This window comes from Chenopodium album, chromosome 24 (assembly GCF_948465745.1).
Source record: "Chenopodium album chromosome 24, dcCheAlbu1.1, whole genome shotgun sequence".
Lineage (NCBI taxonomy): Eukaryota > Viridiplantae > Streptophyta > Magnoliopsida > Caryophyllales > Amaranthaceae > Chenopodium > Chenopodium album.
The window spans coordinates 128,616-149,199 of NC_137857.1; the positions used below are offsets into that span (position 1 = coordinate 128,616).

Genomic DNA, 20,584 nt, shown 5'->3' on the forward strand with positions numbered 1-20,584 from the left:
GGTTATTTCATTTAGTGTTGGTTACTCGATTAGTGTTACAGACTTACATGGGTTATTGTTACTGTTACAGGAGTTATTCGACCATTGTTATAGAAATTACTTAATCGATGTTACAGAGGTTACTCGGTCAGTGTTATAGGAATTACTGTATTTTTTTACAAGCGGCCACATAATTTGACCGCACACAAACACAAACACGCTTATAGAAATAATGCTTTTATTTTAAGAAATACTTCATCCGTTTATAAATATTTGCTACTTTTCTCCCTGTGCGGAGTTTTTGAAAAAATTGGAGAAAATAATAAAATATATAGGTAGTGGGGTTGTAAAAAGTAAATTAGAGGATAGAGAATTTAAAGGTAATAAAATTGGGTCTCACTAGTTGAGAAAAATGAATTAAACTTTATAAAAGTTCTCCAAATAACGAAATGGAGCAGGTATTTTAAAACGGCCGCAAAAGGAAAGTGGAATAAGTATTTAAAAATGGAAAGAGTAGAATTTTTGTTATTTGGGCTGAATTTTTTTTCATGTTGATTGTCCTATTCTATAAAGTTTTTATTAAGTAGGACTTTTTGCAAAAGCCTCTAATCACTCATTCACTCCCACAACTTATTTATAATGAAGCAACATCAACCCTTTTAAAAGTCATGCATTATTGCATTGTAGAGAAACTAACCTAGTTTTAAAAGTATTCAAAGCATTCCCCAGCTCTTATTTTCGGTTTATAAGACTTCCTTACTTCTTAAATTTATTAATTGGAAAAAAAGAGATCTAAAGTTTAGATAGTGTTTGAACTTAGATTGTAAAAAGAGAAATTCCTTTGTTCGTTTTTACATTTTAATCAGCGACTCAATTTACTGGTCCTATAGTTTATTAATTTTTTTAATATAAAGGTTACACTATGATTGACACATGATTTTAGGTAATTTAGGGTCTGTTCACATTTATTGAAATGAGCTGAACTGAACTGAACTGATTGGAGCTGAACTGAACTGAATTGAATATAGCTGAAATGAATATTTTATGAGAGAGAGAAATTAGGAGCTGAACTGAATTGATTGATGTTGAACTAAACTGATTGAAGCTGAACTAAACTGAACTGAAATTAAGCTAAAGTGAACAGGCCCTTAGTTGACTTTAATATATTAGGATAAAAGATGTACTTTGTATTAACTAATCAAAATATGATAAGTTGTATTAATTAATTAATGCATTGATCAAAGTTATTATTAATTATTCAAAAAAATAGGAGTATTTTTTCTTAAACAAAAAATAGGATTATTTAAGATAAAATAAGGTGCTAATTGATGATTAATTATCTTAATAATCAAAGTTGTATATTAACATAGCTCAAGTGATTAGAACATCTTTCTCGATTCTAGGGGATCCTGGGATCAATTTTCATTATTTGCCCTTATGGCTCTTATTAATAAATAGTTCACCGGTCACTTTTTAATCACACTTGAAATCTTTTTGCGAGAGAAAAATTTTCAAAACGTAACAATTAAAAAGTAATGGAGGGAGTATAAATATCCCATCTGTTGCAAATTTTTAGAAAATGTGGGAATATGAAAGGAAATTTTTACTTATTTTCTATCAAAAAAACCCCTAAAAAAAGAATAGAAAGGAGAAGAAAAACTCTAAGGGCCTGTTCTCTTACGTTGAAATTCAGTTCAGTTCAGTTCAGTTCAGTTCAGTTCAGTTCAATTCAGCTGAGTTCAGTTCACAGTTCAGTTCAGTTCAGCTCAGTTCAGTTCAGTTCAGTTCAGTTCAGCTCCTAATTTCCTTCTCTTAAATGATAATTAACGATATTTAGCAATAAGTAAATGATAATTAAAAGCCCTAAAAATACCGAACTCAAAATATAAATCACAAGTGAAGCCCAATATAAAAACGAAAAAAGAGACTAGTATTATATGCTTACAGTACTGGGCCACTTAGCCTGTCAAAGTACAAATTCACACACTACCCATGATTTATACCATAGCCCATAAATGGCCATAATATTTGAAGTTTCTTTTGTAGTCCATCTGATTTTTAATTAAGGTATTGATTTTATTATCAAAAAATTAAACAAGGATAGATATGTGGTGATGGAAAAAACATTGATCCTAATTAAGACCTCCAGAGGTGATTATTGAATTACTCCACCAACTTCAACTCCAATAGCAAGCTAATTCACAAATTAACTTGCTATGCCACTAAGGATTGCAAAAGTATTTTTCCTTCTAGCTAATTTATACTACAATGGTTAAGCTAATTAGTATTTAGATTTTCAGCTTAATTTTTTAAATAATTATTATTTTATTAGAGACAATTAATTTCCAAGCTAATTAGTTTAGCTAAGCTAATTTACTTGGCATTAGTTTGGCCAAGCTAATTATTAAAATATCCTCCAATGGTTTGGCTATTAGCTTGAAAATTATTTAAATTGCAAGCTAGTCCCTAAAAGCAACCATTGGAATTGCTCAACTAACCTCCAACATTGTTTTATACTCCGTATAACTGTAAAAAAATAAATGTTTTATATAGCATTTTGTGACACTTATCACATTAATGGTACATATCAAAACATGACATTTCTTCCTACAAAATTTTCATAACTCAAAGAAGCGAGGGAGTAGTCCATATCAAAATATTGACTATACATTAAACAAGTCATGTGGCCTTGTGGCCTTGTGGGCATGAATGTACTTATGTACATACAATATATTATATATGTACTCACCTTAATCATGTAATACCTTAATTAGATCTTGACATGGTACCAATTATTATTAATTATTGATTATTGATCATAAAATATTAAATATCATGTGATTTCCATCATTGAAGTCGAACATTTTTGTATATCAGGGTGGGTAACGCGTGTGATGTGCATGCCATAGCTAGTATAGACCTTCCAATTATTGTTGGCAACATTAATGAGAGAAAATATGTAAACAAATATTTTAGGGGTTTTAAAGACATGTTCTCTTCAACTTATTTCAGATACTTATTCCTCAATAAGATCAGAAACATTCAGATTAGACCAGATCAGAACTTTTAATTATCATTTACTTATTGCTAAATATCGTTAATTGCGTATTACAAAAAATTATGAAAATTTCATATTCAAAAAGTTCATAATGAGACGAACCTAATAAGATCAATTTTAATAATGTTTTTTTTTTCTTCTTTATATATTAGTATTAAAATGCGGTCAAATTTTATTCAATTTATTAAACCACATCTGATAATAAAAATCCAGTCAGACCAGATTAGACCTTATTAAAATCAGACCAGATCTCCTTGTTTCAAGAAGTGAAGAGAACAGCCTAAATGGGCTACTGCCTACTGGACGCCGAAAAGGATTTTGGTATTTATTAACATTTTCTAAAAAAAGAACGATTAATAATCCCGCGGGTGGTGTAACCATTAAAAGAACGCCTAATAACAAAACACTGTTCTTAAGAGTGGAGTAAAAAAAGGCAATTAATATTAATGATGGCAAATAAATAAATAAATATTTTAGAGATATAATTGTTTAGACACTATTCATAAGATTTAATTATAAATCAATAAGGAAAATCTTAGATGCAATTAACATTATATCAATAGGGGCATATAAGTAAACAAACATTTTAAGAATGTCCTCGCATAAAATGTACTTGACCATCAAATGCCTAGATCTATACGTATAATTGTTACATAATTAAACAAGAATATAACGAATATTTTGTGCATATCTTATGCCTTTTATCCTCATTACAGTTCAAGTGTCAAGGGCCCTGAAGGGCTCAAGGCTGAAGAATAACATGCTGCAAGGAAAAAAAAGAGGTTATGATCAAAGAGAAAATACAAGTTTATAATCTGTATTAACAAGAGGGTGGTAGTGTCGTTTCATGGGGAACTTGGAGGGCAGATATGTAAAGTCAAGTGTAGCCAACTAACTTGCTCAGTAATTAACTGCCGTCTACAACACAATTTCATGACGTTTACCACTGGGAAACATTGATGCATAGACTTTTAATATGAACAAGAAAAATCACCTTACCTTTTATCAATAGAAATAGTATAGATTGGTTGACAAAATTAAATAAAAAGCAAAAATTACCTTAATTTGTGTCCTCTTGTAAGTGTAAGTAATGTGAATCAATCCACTGTTTGCTTGAATAATGGCTGGGTAAGAGAATTCCATTCCTTGAGTGTCTTCAAGTGTCAAAACTTCAAGCCATGAATCACCATCATCGTAGGAGATGGCAACCTTGAGAGTTCCCCTCGAAGTTGTGTTGTAAACAATCACTAGACGCCCATCACATAACTTGATTGCATCGATTGCTGATCATGGAAGTAAATCAGGTCAGTAAGAAACTATCCCAAGATATAACTATAGGCCATTTTTTGTAAATATGAAGCAAAATTGTCGAACAGAAATTATATAACGTTCATGGAGCTTAGCATGTGCCCATATACACACGTTAGACAAACTGTATGTACCACTTAGTAATAAAAGACTAAAAGTCAAAATTCGATCTCAAAAATGTACTTCGTATATGAATCAATTTTGCTAAGTCTACTAATAGCATAGTCTTTAGGTAGTACACTGGTGGTACCTGAATTAGGATCTGGGAGTTGAGTAGGCACTGCATCACTCCAAGTACGACCACCATCTCGAGATTCAGCTAGGCAAACTCTACCAATGCTCGAGTGAGATTTCATAAGAATGCGTATACGTCCCTTCTTTGTGAGATAAGGTACTGGTTGAAGCACACTCATATTATGATTTGGAACCACTATCGGTCCATATTTCTTCCATGTTCTTCCCAAATCCGGGGTCACCTAAAAGTGCGGATTAAAGCCATAAAATATTCAATAAATAAAAAAAGACTCGTCTTAAAGACAAACCATAATGTAATTTCGCAAGTGTAAGAAAGCCACAAAGTTATGATTGTAAACAAAATTCAATCCCACGACTTTAGGATACCATCCCAAAAACTTCACGAAGTAGACAATGTATGTAATTACCTCAACCCAAGATCCCCAAGCATTCCATGTTTGCACAGAGGATCCACATATCAATTCTCCATTCTCCATTAAAAGAGGCTGAATATGTATGAAGAAAGAAAAGTAAACGTACATTAAGAATCTTGCATTGCAACTTAAAATTACAAATTTACAACATTAATGAAATTAGGAAGATGAATTTATAGTACGAATTAATCAAAATATGATCCTAACCTTAACTTTGACAGGTCCGATTATACCAGCAGGGAGCTGTTCACGCGATGACCAAGTGACTCCTCCATCAATTGAACGCCTCATAGCTCCGGTCCAACTGCACAAGCACAAACTTTTATTAAACTGCACTAGTATACCACAAAGTTATACATAACTAAACTTTCTTACATCAGATTGTTTATTATTAGTTGAAATAAAATTAGTTAAGCTGACAATCTATTGATGATTGGTATGTCTTTCATTTTAATTAATTGGTTTTTTTTTATCTCCTAGGGAGGGAGGAATGGTGCAAAGATGGAGTATCGTGCAAAATTTCAGAATGTACAACAGAGCAGAAAAGAACAGAACAAATTACGAACGTTTGAAAGGTTGGACCAACTCTAAAAAACAAGAGCAACTCATCATGTGCTTTAACCAACACAGGGCTCCAGACTGAAGCTTCAGGTTCTTGTTCGATAGCGATAGGAGAGCTCCATGAACCATCCTGCACAATAACATGTACCTATGTCTCAATTTATGTAACTACAATATGTAACGTTGTTCAAATGACTCAAGTACATGTTTTTTTCAATGCATAAAACATCAATAATTTGGTTCCCAAATATATAAACAGAAATTCACTGGACTGTATTACACTCACTTACCTTATATCTTTGTGTATAAATTTTAACATCAGGTGCACCCTCACCGGAGCCTCCAAAATACGCAACCAAAAAATGACCTTTATCAACCTACAAAAGCTCGCTAATAAACATATATAGATCTTGCAGAGATGATGAATGAGCCTACACCTGTCACGAGTGTTCACTTTATACGACCAAGGAAGTTCCACCTCAAAACCATATGGCAATGAGGGGAGTAGCCCCTTAGCCTAATAAAGTGGACACAACTTTCTTTTTTCTTCAATGTGGGTTGTGATACACATCCCAATACTCATCTTTCACTTTTTTATACTTGTTTTAATGTGGGACAACACTTTCAATCACATGAGGGTTTACTCATGGGCTCAACAAAGTTACACACAATCATTTTTTACAAGTACCTCGACAATTGTAGAAGCATGACACATGTTGAAAGAGCGCGAAACTTCAGCAAAGGTGAACTCCTCTTGCACCACCTTTAACATGATAGATTTTGTTTTGCCTCCCTCAACCAAAAGAAAGAAAAGGATAAGTAATACGACGGTGAAGATACAGCTCTTTTTACCATCCCAAAGCCTAATACCGAACTGCATACTGTATGTAAGTTCAAACGAAATATCTGCAAGACTGCAATGGCTGAACTGTATTAGAAAATGAACATGAATTCATATCAATGATACTATCATCAAAACAACTCAAGTACTACATATAACAACTAATTCAGGATGAAATTCATAACCTTAAGAATGCAGTAATCAAGGTGCAAATGATAAAGAAGCTAGCTAAGACAAGCTGTTCTGATAGATAAGTTAATCTTGATCTAAAATGGAGTGTATTAAATGTGTAAACATGGCCAAACATTGACTTTGAGATTAGTCAGGCCAAATTTCTTTATAAAAAGCCTCCATCTTTTCATTTTTTTTTTTTTTTTATGGTAATATTTTGTAATATAATACTCTTATACCATGTTGCTAATCACAATATAATTTCAGATTAGCTAATAATTAATTATAGTGTTTTAGTGGCACAAATTGCAGCAATTTTATCACAATACAGAATCTTTTTTTTTTTTATATAGCAAAAGGTACTGAGTATGGTATCTAAACTTCAAGAACCATCAATAAACTTTAAGCTTTACTTTGTTTAACTTTCAAATTTTAATTTCTATCTATTTGTAGTTGACTTATATAGTGAGAAATTTGTGGTAAGAGGTGGGTGGGTGGTGGTGGCATTGCTGTAAGATGAGGATGCTTGATCCTTATACGGAGTAAACCCGAATATAAGCCATTGGGTTATTGTTTATTACGGCTCTTTAAATGTTAAGAGTTGTGTCATATAACATAAATAATCCCAACTTTGTCATATTCTACTACGTAGTAACATTACAGCCAACAAAAACACGGTTTAACTAAAATGACAGCAATATACTGGATACTTTAACAATAACACTTACAGGGAACTTTCTTCCTGTGTAAAACCTCTTCTCTGTATATGCCCCACCATTGTCGACAACCCTAGCATCAACATTTGTGATAACAATTCAGCTTCAAATTTTCCATTGATTGCCACCGGAAGCCATGAAATTTCGTGATGAGCGTCTTAGTTCTTACTCTACCCACTACACTTCTTTCTTTTTAACAAAAACAATGGACCAACTGATGCCACGTGATGGGTTTATGTTAGGTCACAATTATAAAGTCCCTATACTAATTTGAGAATGTCACATAAATAATTAGGATTAAGCTTAGGTTAATTAAAGTATGGATTATAATGAGATTGGCAAACAGAGTTGGGATTATATTTGTTAATTTTTCCTGTATCTAATAGTTAGCTACTTAGTACTGTTATATCAATGAGATATTTGTTTAGTGGTTAAAATAGAGGGCTTGTATATGATAGGTCATACATAACAAGTTCAAATTTCTTGCCTCCATTTGTAATTTATGCCCTTTAGCTCATTCGGACCAACAAAAAGACCAAATTATCCTCATACAAAGTACTCGTATAATTCTATTATTTCGTTTATTACTTAAATTGGATGTCATCCTCCATCATTATTTTCAGACAATCTTATGTGCATAGGTATTATTTGCCACAGACCACTTCAACATCCTCGTAGAGTCGGGTAATTGAGTACTTGAACGGCTGTATATACTGCGAGGCCCTTAAGGCCTTAACAAAACCTTGACACAGCTACAATAATCTCAACTTCAAACTTAGCTTACAACCTAGATTACAGACATGTCTACTCGGACAGAGAGTGACAATCCACTGTTGTGATACACGCTACAGCAGTGCTACACTGCTGCTACAGCTTAGGCATTTAAACAGATCAGACAGACCTTAAACCACACATTTTAGTCACAAGTATCATACTCAAACACCAATACACATAGCCGATGAAGCATAAATAATATGTAACCAGTTTATTTCTGAATAGTTAGTTTATTACACATTATTATTGCATTCCTGCAAGTATCTATGTCCATTTGTGTGTCAATGCAACACAGCTTAAAATCAGCAACAATCCAGCAGTTGGAGTAGAAGGACAAGTCTACAAGCATGCACTGAGCTTCAACTGTCAAGAAAAAGAATAGTTTCTTAACAGAAGAAGATTTCACTTTATCTCAACAAATTACGCATTTGATATGTAATGCCAGAGGAAAAGAAAAAACACAAGCTGCAGTTACAAACATTAGGACTTGAGAAGTAAAAATATCAGATCTATCAAGCAAACACTATTCATGCTAATACCTCAGCAGCCAGCAGGCTTGCCACAGAATTTAAGGTTCACCGCGTCAATTGAGTTGAAGTACAACATGCTGGACCAAAAACAAGACAAAGGTTAAGCTAAATACCCAATTAAGAGACTTCACACTATCTACAGTACAATGTGTACACAGCTTCACAATATTATTCCAGTTTCTTCCTAGGAATAAAAATTTAGTCCGGCTTCTGAAAAACAAGAATGAATGCAAAACTTCTACCAGGAAAGATCAGATATTTGAATGAGGAAGTCATGAACAAAATGTTATAGTTGAAAGGTGACAATTCACAAAATCTACGACAATATTGATCAGATATTGAGCACAACGGTTAATTAGGAAGAAATCCATATAGAGATTTTGAGAAAGGTTGGGGTGGGGTGGGGAGAAAGTTGAACGCACCTTAATTTGTGCCCTTTTGTAAGTGTAGGTGATGTGCACCGATCCATCGCTTGCCTGGATGACAGCTGGATAAGAGAATTCCATGTCTGAAGTATCCTCAAGTGTCAAAACATCAATCCATGAGTCACCATCATCACATGACACAGCAACCTTGAGTAATCCCCGCGTTTCAATGTTGTAAGCAAGCACAAGACGACCATCCTTCAACTTCACCCCATCAATTCCTAATAGATAAAATAATGTGGTTTAGGTCAGCAGAAAGGCAGACAAACTACCTGAATTCTTAGCAAGAGAGTGTTTTTTTGTTATCTGGCCAAAATAAAGTTACAAGTGCAAATATAGATGGAAATTGAGTTAAGATGTATATTTTTAGTTCAATAAGTTCAAACAAACTAATTAATCTTCAACTACAAAATGCAAGGTGTTATCTTGTTACTGCGTATATATTTTTTATCAAGGGTTAAGCAGTTGCAGGTATAGCTTTGTCACTTAGAGCTTCAGAGGGGTTCATTTGATTGAAATGAAGCCATTAATTCAGACTGTCCACATAAATTACAGCTAAAAGATTTTTTCAAAAATCACTACTCAAAATGCTTTCTGACAAGAACCTGAATTGGGATTTGGAAGTACAGTTGGCTGTGCATTACTCCAGGTGTGACCGCCATCTAAGGATTCCGACATACAAACTCTACCAATAGCAGATCTTAAGAGAACCCTTAAACTCCCATTTGCTGTCTGGTAAGGTACAGGTTGAATCACACTCAGACCTTCGCCCGGGATGTAGATTGGTCCATTTTTTCTCCAAGTTTTTCCTAAATCAGATGTTACCTTAGAAAAGAGAAAAAGGAATCAAAATAAAATCAAACCAAGGCGACGATGATCAAATTTGTACCTGGTCTTAGAATGTCTTACCTCCACCCAAGCCCCCCAAGAATTCCAGCTTTCTACAGAAGACCCACAGATCATCTGCCCATCATCCAACATGATAGGCTGAACAGAGGGGGAGGAAAAAAAAAAAAACACTTCGAGTATGAATGTATAACACAAATTACATTATGGCAAACAGATGATTTCAATATAGAAAAGGAGAAAAATATAAGGGCAATCTGAACCTTATTTTTTATTGGTCCTAATACACCAGGAGGAAGTTGTTCTCTATTTGTCCAAGTATAACCTCCATCGAATGAACGCATCATGCATCCAGTCCAACTGAAGTTCATTGACCAAACAATGAGAACAAGTAAAACATTCACAATAAACAATAACACTGCAGATAGCTACAGTCCTTGATTCCATTAAATTCAAAGTACTCAACATTCTTATTCACAGTACAGAAAGCCAGATAACACATGAAAGATGCTTTCCACAAGCAAGTCTTAGGTTGGGTAATTTAGTACTCAAAGGCTGGATCTTCGAATAATTTCTAAGCAACCAACAAAAAATATGTCAAGGGAAAATCATAGGCCAGAAAGAGCCTCATCCATCCAAATTAGCTTTATTGCTCATGGAAGCCAGTAGCACTGGGTTAAACTGTTAAAGACCATGCGATACTAATGACAATTTGTATTGTCTTTCAGCAGTTATGACACTCAATATCCTATACAAAAGGAATCAAGCAAAATGACAATCCATGTCAAATAGAACAGGTGAGAAAGTCTAGCACAAGATAGATATATGATGAGACAGATAGGAAACTTATACGGGGATGTGGGGTGAATACAGCAGTCTGACTTATATATAGCTTGTTTGGAGATGAGCCTTTGGTGAAAAGCTTTCAAAGTGGACATCAGGACAGATATAACACCTTGCATGAAATTTACTTAGACTCTATACGAAAAAGGATCAGTGATAAACTTTGAAGTATTTGAATGTTTTTTGGTTAAGTTGGCTCAAATCAGGCATGTTAACAAATTGCTAGGTATCAGCTACTCTTTCGACCTATTATTTTTTTTCACTTTGAAGTGAATGAAGCAATGATATAAAAGCGAATTAGAATTTAAGAACTCCGATTCACAAGTTCAAAATAGTTATAGAAGAGGAAAAAGTAGCTGAACATTTGAAAAACGCATTTTAATTTGAAACACACACACGCACACACACGCGCGCACACACACACACACACACACACAAAAGAAGAAAGAAAAAAAGTGTGCATGCAACAAAGGAAACATTTCAGGCCAAGAACTAAACAAAGAGAAACAGCTACTTAAATGCAGCATTGTCGATATTATCAACTCTTCCATCACATTATTAAGAACATCTAAGCTTAAGGCTGTCATAACACCAAAATATATTAACAGATTGATTCAAAAGTCACCAACTGCTCCATACATGCCAAATTTTACAGCTGAGCTACACATTCAAGTTACAAATGAAAGAATATGCATATTTTTTATTCAACTAATATCTAGTAACAATAAGTTGTCTTCCAATTTTCCATGAATCAAAAGATATTCTGAGCCAACAAGAGCAAAGAAATAGAATTTACTTCTGAACGCCTTGACCAACCCTGTAAAACAGAAGCAACTGATCACATGCTTTAAAAAGTACAGGATTCCACATTGGAATGGAAGATTCTTCATCAGCAACAATAGGTGAACTCCAAGAGCCATCCTACATACAACATAATAAAATGGATGCAGGAATCAAACTAATGCCTGACACGAAAAATGAAACAAATTCACAACTTATAAGTTCACATTGCTTCCTGCAATGATACTACCTTATATCTTTGCAACCATATCTTAACATCCGGCGCGCCTTCCTCAGTTCCCCCAAAATAAGCAACCAAAAAATGATCCTTCTCAACCTACAAAACTCTAATCTTCAGCTACAAACGCCCCAACAATGTCAAGTTAGCAAATCATCAATTCATCTAAATTAATCACCTCAACAATGGTAGAAGCGTGACAGTTTTTAAACGGGGGCGAATCGACAGGAAATGTGAACTCTTCTTTCAAAACTGTTAACATGGTATCGTTTCTCACTACTTCAGCTGCTCCCTTGCTGTAATTACTACTAATTAGTGCATATATGAGGAGCTAATTATAACCAACATACCAAAATTGCAATCATTCACATTTTAATCCAAACAGTCAATACCCATAAACCCTAAACCCAAGAAAACCAAGAATGTAAAAAATAAATGCAGAAATATGCAAAAAAAGCAAGACATAATTGAAATAAAAAAAAAAAAAAATACCCACCTGCTAAAATTGGAATGCAAATATAAATGGGCATTGATAGAATCAACATCAACCTCAAAGAAGTAAAAAGAAAACAAAATGTATGGTAGTAGAAATTGAACTGATTTCAACATATTTTTCATGTGATAAATCTGCATTAAAATCAGAGGGAATATGCATATATATCAGATGATCAGATATATTGTATGTGCTAACTAATTAATTAACCCGCATTACTGAAAGCGCTAAAAATTGATGTACTAGTAGTCTAGTACTATGTTTATAACAAAAATTGATTCTTGGAAATAGCAGAACATTCTCTAACCTTCAATTCTGTGACTTCAGGTGTACTCCAATTTCTGAATTGTAAAAAGGAGTTTGGATTAAGAGTTGAATTGTTGATTCAATTCTTTCTGTTTGATGCATAGTTTTAATTGGTTTGGCGTATGCTGCTAATTATATTTAATTAATCAATTACGAAGTGCTACTTGTAATTAGTTTACTGTAAACAAGATATGTTTTCTAATTTGGTTTAGCGGTGTAGCATTTCTCCTCCTATAATGACTTGAGTCATTAACTCATTACTCACACATGTTAGTATAATATTATTGTTACTACTAAGAGCAAGATTAGCCCTAGGTCTTAAGATTATACATGACATCAGCAAATCACTTTTAAATTGTCTTAAGACAAGACTTCACAAAATTTATGCATTTATGAAGCAAAGTCTTATCAAAGTCTTAAATGGAGTCTTGAAAATTCAAGACCTAACTTAAGACTCAGTTCATACTTTATACACTGTATTTTGTCCATATACGTATGCCAAAGCACACTTTTTTTCCAAAAAATATTATCGTTAACAATAATTTGATCTTATTTTATTGAAACATGTAAAGTGTAAATCTAATTGCAATTGACTGTTGTATTTATTTTTATTGATAAAATTGGCCGTATATTTTTTGTATTTTAATCTAATGTATTCTAATATTTGCTATTATTTTTATCAACAAATAAATTATAAAAAAATGTAAATTTTTTGGCTATGGTATTATGTATATATATCGATCACAATATTCACGTAATTTCATTATTATTTATAATTTTATCTATTAGTGGTTTGATATTATTTTTCAAATATGTGCCTATGTAAAATACGTAATTTACGACACCATTGAAAATTATACAAACTAAAAATAGAATGTATATTTGAGTAATCTTAAATAAGTCTGATGAATGAAGATCTAAATTTAGTTGAATCTTATAGAGTCTTAACATAATTATAAAATATTAAAAATTATTAAAATCTGATGTGGCATGGGAAAAAAATCTTAAGACAAGACAGGGCTAATCTTGCTCTAAGGCAATGTTCTTTTCACCTTACAAAAATAATATTAAGTAAAAATAATTCCAGTTCAGTAAAAATAAGTTCAGTTCAGTTCAGTAAAATTAATTCCAGTTCAGTAAAAATAAGTTCAGTTCAGTAAAATTCAGTTTTCTGAAAGAAGAATTATAATAGAAAATCAGTAAAAATAATTTCAGTTCAGTAAAAATAATTTAATTTCAGTAAAAATAATTTCAGTTCAGTTTAGTAAAAATAAGTTCAATTCAGTAAAAATAATTTCAGTTCAGCAAAAGTAAGGTGAATCAAACAGGGCCTAACAAAGAATACTACTCCAATAAAGCATTTTGTGTTTGTTGGTATTAATGTACTGTAGGAGTATACTGGTATCAGTTCAGTTCAGTACGCTTCTCGTCTACATGGACTAAGCTTAACCAAATCAGTAATTAATTATTTATTTTGACAAGAACCAAGTCAATAATTGATGAAAATTACTACAAGTAATCAAATTGATACATTCTACTCCGTAATTGGCAATTCTATGAACTAAAAACCCATATGGGCATATATAACATAACTATTCTCTTTGCGCAAAACCCTTTCTTAGTTGATGGGCGACTCTACAGCAACATCACAATGGCTACCCACCGCCTTCGCCTTCACCCTCACCCTCTCTGTTGCAGCCATTACTGGTGCTTCTCTATCTTATTCTCTTTCAAGATTGTATCTTTAATGTCTTCTTATATTTATTTGTTTTTGAATTTTGAGCAGCTTATTACATACTGGGTAAAAAATGGAGAGCCATGGAATCAAATGTTAAACAACTGGAGGCATCTCTTAAATCTTCTGTTGATAAGTGTGCTGCTGAACGACAAGGCCGAATTAGAGCTCAACAGGTTATTCTTACATTATAAATTTCTTGTCTTTTTGGTGTTTTCATTGATGATTTCAATTAGGAATGTATTGATGGTTTTGAAAACTTTGAATGTTTATGATTGCATTTGAGACTGAACTCGAACCCGAATCCAAACCCACATATTGATCTCAGACATGGTCTGAGAAGTTCATTTCTCTGTGCAGTAGTCCATTTGATTGCTCTTGGAGTTGGATGGTTTTAGTAGTTATATAAGAGAAGTTGTGGAATGGCTTTGGTTTCCATTGCTCTTATTTCATTCTTTTGTGGATCAAACGAATGAATCGATTCGTGAATGAAAAACAAGAAAAGAAAGCTACTGAATGAACTGTATTTATGTACAATGATGACTCCTATGATACAGATGTTCAACCTATTGGGACTTGTAATATAAGTAATTTTAATGGAAGAGGGCTAACCAATTTGTATGGTATTTCTCTTTTCATTCTTGAGTTGAATCCTCGCTGAAGAACATTCACTCATTTAGATAATGTTTTGGGAATTCTAAAATCCTTGCAATATATTTTTCAAGTGTAATGATTAGAAGTGTTGGCTTGTGTCATTGAAAACGCGTTATAATATGACATTGTTGTATGATGATTGACACGTAGAATGTTGACGATTTCTTTTGTTTTATTTGATTCATGAAGTCCCTGATGTTTCATTGGATATATCTCTAGGAATTGAGGAAGGCACTGCTGCAACAGAAGCCAGATAATATGGATCCAACATCTTATCCCATGATTCCGATTGGTACGGTCCAATCTTGCTTCTCAACCAGGTACTCAATGATTTTGTGGGGCAGAGCTTGAAGCAATGTTGAGGTGATAGCTGTAAAGTAAATGTTAATATTCAACTAGCTTATGGTTAACAACTAAATATTGGAAGAGTGCAAATGATAAGGGAAAATGTAACCAGGCTTGCCTATTTATATCCTTGTAATAACTGCTGTAGAAATTATTAAGTTGCAAGTATGAGTTATGTATAGGATTTGGTGATCAAGTTTCAGCAAAACTCATATGAACTTTTAGGGTGTAGTGGAATCGTGAGATATTCTTCTATTCAGTTTAGCATTAGCTCATATAAAAGTACCAATTCTAATTGATGTAGGAATGGTACGCCTAGACAACCTTTGCTGGTGCCACTTGCTAGAGCATGTTTAATGTTTGACCCAATGAGGGTTCCTCCGGCATCGTTGGAAGGTCTTGAAGAGTATTCTCATATTTGGATTATATATGTATTCCATTTAAATACTGATTTGGATAAGTTATGGTTAGAGCCTTCCAGATCGAAAGTTAAAGCCAAGGTTCGCACTATATTTATTACTGATACCGTGTTATTTATGCACCCCACCCCCTCAGTATTTAACAATTGTTATATGAATGAATAGGTGAGGGTGCCACGATTAAAAGGAGGCAAAAAAGGAGTATATGCAACAAGAACCCCCCATCGTCCCAGTCCAATTGGTCTAACTGTTGCTAAGGCAAGTATTCTCCCTTTTAAATGTAGTTCTTTTTGTTTAAGAGGAACATTTAGGATAGATTTATGAATATTGTTCAAGGAGAATATCTAACAAAATTGTTAGGAAATAAAACGTACAGGGATTGGTTGCAATCTATTTTAAGAGCATAATTATCATTAGCCAAAGAGGTGTCAAAAACAATGTGAAGGAAATTTGAAGATTTGTATTCTCCCTGAGGAAAATAGTACATAGTCTCTATTTTGTTTTTCCTATTCTGCATCCCTGCTGGGTGCAAGAAATTTTTAAACGTTCTTGTTATGTACCAGATTCTTGCAACACAATTAATATTAATTTAACACAATTAAGGGGTAAGCTTGAGTATTTTGATTGATTAATAAACTGAATTACAGATTACAGAGGATAAGCATAACTTTAGGCTATGAGTCTCTTAGTGACTTTAGACCACAAATCTCACAAGGAACTTCACTCAAATTTTCTGGATGTTCTCTCCTACTACTAGACTACAATACTTATACTCAAGACCTAGCTAATACATGTGACATTTTAATTAACTAAAATGGAAACCCACAAAGAACATGATTAAAGGAAGCTTCTTTCTTTCCCTAACTTCTCTTTAATTGGCTTTGTCCTGTTGCTCCTTGTTCCTTGCTTCTGTTGACCCTTTCTGCCCCCTCTTTGCGTGCCTCGTATACACCAAAAGTGGTGGCTGACTTGCGGTGTTGACCTCATTGACCCAGTCCATAACAGTTCTAGAAACATTAAGCAAGGCAACAAACATGGTTTTCTTGGTGGAGTGAGAAGGATAGGTTAAATCTTTATGTCCTTAGGCCTTAATATGATTCAATTCTGCAAGTTATGTGCAAATAATTGAACTGAGTAGCACATGCTAACTTAGGTAGCAATTGTTTTCGTTCTTCAGATCGAGGCTGTCCAAAGACACATGATTTTACTTTCTGGTGTGGATTTGGTAGATGGAACAGTAAGTGCTACATTCCTCGCATTTTCTGCTAGGCTAAGGTGGTCGTTAAAGTGTTGATGGCTTTAAGTGTGGCATTTAAATTTATCTAAATTTGTTGACAGCCAGTACTGGATGTGAAGCCTTATCTTCCATATTGTGACAGTATCCAAGATTCAATGGTGCCAGAATGGGTTAAGGTAAACTTTCTCTGATAGTTTACTTACATATTTTTGAAAGTGTTAATCTTCTTGACTCGGAGAGGATTTAGAAATTATATACTTCGTATATGATCATCTGGTCCTGCTTTGGTTCTTTGTTTGGTTTCAAGGCTAAATCTTGAAAGATAATATTTCTGTCCTTATTCACTGTGGGATTCTATCTTTAGGCTTAAGTGAGGATAGCTATCTTATAGGCTGATTAGTCTGGAAGGAGTTTTTAGGAATTGAGGCATTATCATATTAGATAAACTGATAGGTCCAACAATCTCTCTTCTCCTAGTGCCCCTGGAAATGAGATTACTGCTTTTTATCTCTCAACCCTGCTCCTCCATGCTAATTGTTATGCTTGTTGACAGTTCATGAGTTCAAGCTACACATGGATGGCATGCAAGATACAAGCTTCTTGACTCCAGAAAAATTCCTGGTTTAAATTGAAAGGCCGCCATCCCCTTTATAAGTTTCTTATTGGTTCCTTTTACGTCCTAAGTCATTCTTCTAATTATAAGCGTGCTAGAAAAGGGAAGGGAATGAGTAAAACCAATATGGCAATTGAATTTTGCATGCTAGTGATTAACTAGAAGAATGTTATATCTTTTTCCAAGTTTGCTGTCACTTGTTCTCCCTGTTTAAGATTAAATGTGCTTTGGTTGCTAAAATGTCGGCATTGTATCTATGAGATCATGGACTGTGTATTAATTTTGTAAGCACCTTTTCTCTGACTGTAATCTCTGATTTGACTTTGAGATGTCACTCATGTCAGAGGCGTACTGAACATATGAATTTATTTTGTTTAAGTTGTCTGTCCTCCCATTTTCACATTATATATGTCTATGATTTGATTAGAACCACCCTAATTCTCTTCTTGATCTTGCAGGAAGACAGCTTATTAGCTGTGGCTTCTGTTATTTTCTCAGAGAGCTTCCACTCGGCTCTTGCAGATGGTTGGGAATCAGTGGTATGTTTATCCATCATCTCTATAAAATTATTACTCCTATGCTGGTAACCTTGTCAGCTTTATGTTATGTACTCGGGTTGCGCAAGATACTAATGTAAACAATTTGCACTAATTTGAGAAGGAAAGCTTGATGATTGATTACTAATTAATTGCAATTACAAATTAATGGGGGATAATACTAGCTTTAGGCTATCAATCTCTCAAGTAGCTTGAGGCTACCAATCTCTCAAAGAGTTCACTCAAATTTTCTGGATACTCTCCCTTGTTACTACTACTACTTACTTATACCAACAAGGCTAATGGTCACGAAAGACCTTAAGACTAATACATGTGACTCTTTAACACTAAAATGGAAAAACCATACAATGACATAAAAGAACTTGGTTTGCTTGCTTTCCTTCTCTTCTCTTAATTAACTTTGTCATGTTGCCAATTGATGTTGCTTCCCTATGCTGCTTGCTGCCCTTCTTTCCTGCGCCTCGAGTATACCCTCAAGGGTTGACTTAGGTCGTTGACCCGATCCATAACACTTTATAGTCCTTCAAGATGAGAAAAGCTTCTTGCATCATGAGAACAGCTTAATTGACTACAAGTATTTAAGGAAGATGCTGATTATTTCAAATATTCCCGGGCTTTCTCAATTTAAGAACTCACACAATGGATTAGATTATCCCCAAAATTACTATTAGAATACTGAAGATTATCCCTAAAATTACTCGTAGGTACCCCATGTTTTTTGAGAGTAGAATGTGCCTGTCTTTATTTTGGCAATGCTGTCAGCCCTACCGAAACAATCCTGTACCAACTTGGGTCTTTGGGATAATTTTTAATACTCCAACTACATGTGGATCTTAGCAAGTTATAGGGATTGTAATTGCCCCTTTAGCTTGGTGATTTCTTTTAAATTTGTCTGACAAACATGGCGCAAAATTACCTTGGAACTATTGATATTATATGTCCAAGGGTAAGAGAAATACTTCTTTAAAAAAACAAGGGTAACTCTTAATTTTTTTTTTTTTTTTCCATTCCTAAAGTGTTGATAACTTTTTGCCTTTTCGGAACTGAGTGATTTACTCCAGTTATAGATAACAGTGACTGACTGATGTCAATTCCAGAATAGTAATGTTCTTGTCTGCATGATCTTGAGTGTCCATAGTTTTCCAATGTAATTGAAGTTATCTAATCTATTTTCAGAAGAGAAGCAGTTTGTATTCATCACCCAGTGAGATGAAGAAATTGATTGAGCAGGTTCTTTCATGGGACATACGATCATCATCACAGAGACACCGACCTCATAAATCCATATCAACAGTAGGAAATGTGGGACCAGCTGAAATTTCTCCAAATGGAGAAGACTGTGAAGGTGAGGAAACCTCCAATCCTGTAAGCGAAATATGTGATCCTAGCCTTATTGTTTATCATCTTAATTTGGAAAGCTTAGACGTATCTTATATGATAGACTGTGAGGGCAATGTTATAGTAGACAGTGTGGCGCCTGTATCCTGTGTTCCTGCAAGTAATCAAAACCGATGCAATTATACAATGTGGAAGGACAAACTTAATTAGTCATGCTAATTTAATGATTAATCATGCTTTTCATTCTTGATCAGTTTTTCTATGTTTTTCCTATTGTACTAACACAATGGTTGGACAGCTTTGCAAGGATACTGCAGAATGCAGGTCATAGGCTGTTTTTAGAGTGTGATTAGTATAATTACTAACACGAATATGTAATTATCTGCCTCCATGCCACTAATACTAACCATCTTCGGTTAGTTGATTTCATCTCAAAGACAAGTTAATCAGGCACTCCAAAGATTTGCCTCTTCAGAAACTTAAATTTCCGAGATGTTCGAAAATATTACAGTGTTTTTATTGCAGGTCTGGACAGTATTAGATTCTAGAGAAAGATTTGCCCTTGCTGCTGGACCATCCCCCGCCAAAAAAAATAAAAAAAGAGTATTTTTAATTAATAAGCCCAAAATGAATGATATTTTGTTTATCTTTCTGTTTGGACTGCTAGAGGAAAAAGCGGCATCTTTCCCGAAAGAAAGACATGCGCCTTCATCTTTCTTGCTTGTTCCTCTCTTTGATGATAGATGCTCCGTAACATCTTTGTTGTTATGACATTTGAGCAAAATAAGTGTGACAATTTAGTAAAGTAGTCATTGTTATAGAAAGATATACACCATATTAATAACTTATGCATAGACAAATCCTTTTCTAAGGTGACGATTAGATAAAATCTTACTTAGGACAGGTTAACTATAATTTCCTTGGATTGACAACCTCATCAACAAGCAGTTACTCCTATCCTGATCTAGGGTGACAATAGTGTGGAAGGGGTTGAGGCATCACAACTCGATTGTGTTTGATACCTTTGAGATGGCTGCTTTTTTCTAATACCGAAAGGCTAAACCAAACAACTAGAGGGGATAAGTTACTAAATTTCATAGATTATACTGTGTACTAAATTTCAAGTTGTATTTTCATTATAAATCGATA

The 20,584-nt window shown here is 33.9% G+C and overlaps 3 protein-coding genes across 5 annotated transcripts; 1 reads left to right on the forward strand and 2 right to left on the reverse strand.

Moving 5' to 3' along the window:
• Positions 1-3,550: 3,550 nt before the first annotated feature.
• LOC145612104 (uncharacterized) lies at positions 3,551-7,494 on the reverse strand. 2 transcript variants are annotated; one of them, XM_081667475.1, is made up of 9 exons: positions 7,315-7,494; positions 6,263-6,488; positions 5,865-5,951; positions 5,580-5,704; positions 5,221-5,317; positions 5,008-5,085; positions 4,596-4,821; positions 4,097-4,320; positions 3,551-3,800 (listed from the first exon to the last, which is right to left on the reverse strand). In XM_081667475.1, the coding sequence occupies exons 1-9, from the start codon at positions 7,386-7,388 to the stop codon at positions 3,780-3,782; spliced, it is 1,158 nt and encodes a 385-aa protein (XP_081523601.1). In that variant the 5' UTR covers positions 7,389-7,494; the 3' UTR covers positions 3,551-3,779. The 2 variants fall into 2 exon arrangements, with proteins under 2 accessions (XP_081523601.1, XP_081523599.1); XM_081667473.1 differs by lacking the exon at positions 7,315-7,494 and adding an exon at positions 6,601-6,756.
• Positions 7,495-8,034: 540 nt separating this feature from the next.
• On the reverse strand, positions 8,035-12,661 carry LOC145611969 (uncharacterized). Of its 2 annotated transcripts, XM_081667350.1 has the most exons (11): positions 12,539-12,569; positions 12,235-12,365; positions 11,917-12,034; positions 11,751-11,837; positions 11,517-11,641; positions 10,141-10,237; positions 9,941-10,018; positions 9,637-9,856; positions 9,029-9,252; positions 8,616-8,683; positions 8,035-8,439 (listed from the first exon to the last, which is right to left on the reverse strand). In XM_081667350.1, the coding sequence occupies exons 2-10, from the start codon at positions 12,354-12,356 to the stop codon at positions 8,660-8,662; spliced, it is 1,095 nt and encodes a 364-aa protein (XP_081523476.1). In that variant the 5' UTR covers positions 12,357-12,365; positions 12,539-12,569; the 3' UTR covers positions 8,035-8,439; positions 8,616-8,659. The 2 variants fall into 2 exon arrangements, with proteins under 2 accessions (XP_081523476.1, XP_081523477.1); XM_081667351.1 differs by lacking the exon at positions 12,235-12,365 and having other exon boundaries at positions 8,038-8,439; positions 12,539-12,661.
• A 1,488-nt stretch (positions 12,662-14,149) lies between these two features.
• Positions 14,150-19,660, forward strand: LOC145612234 (uncharacterized). The gene is made up of 9 exons (XM_081667612.1): positions 14,150-14,244; positions 14,324-14,448; positions 15,146-15,246; positions 15,576-15,771; positions 15,856-15,948; positions 16,868-16,927; positions 17,029-17,103; positions 17,999-18,079; positions 19,274-19,660. Exons 1-9 carry the CDS (start codon positions 14,163-14,165, stop codon positions 19,643-19,645), a joined length of 1,185 nt encoding a protein of 394 aa, XP_081523738.1. The 5' UTR covers positions 14,150-14,162; the 3' UTR covers positions 19,646-19,660.
• The last annotated feature ends 924 nt before the right edge of the window (positions 19,661-20,584 follow it).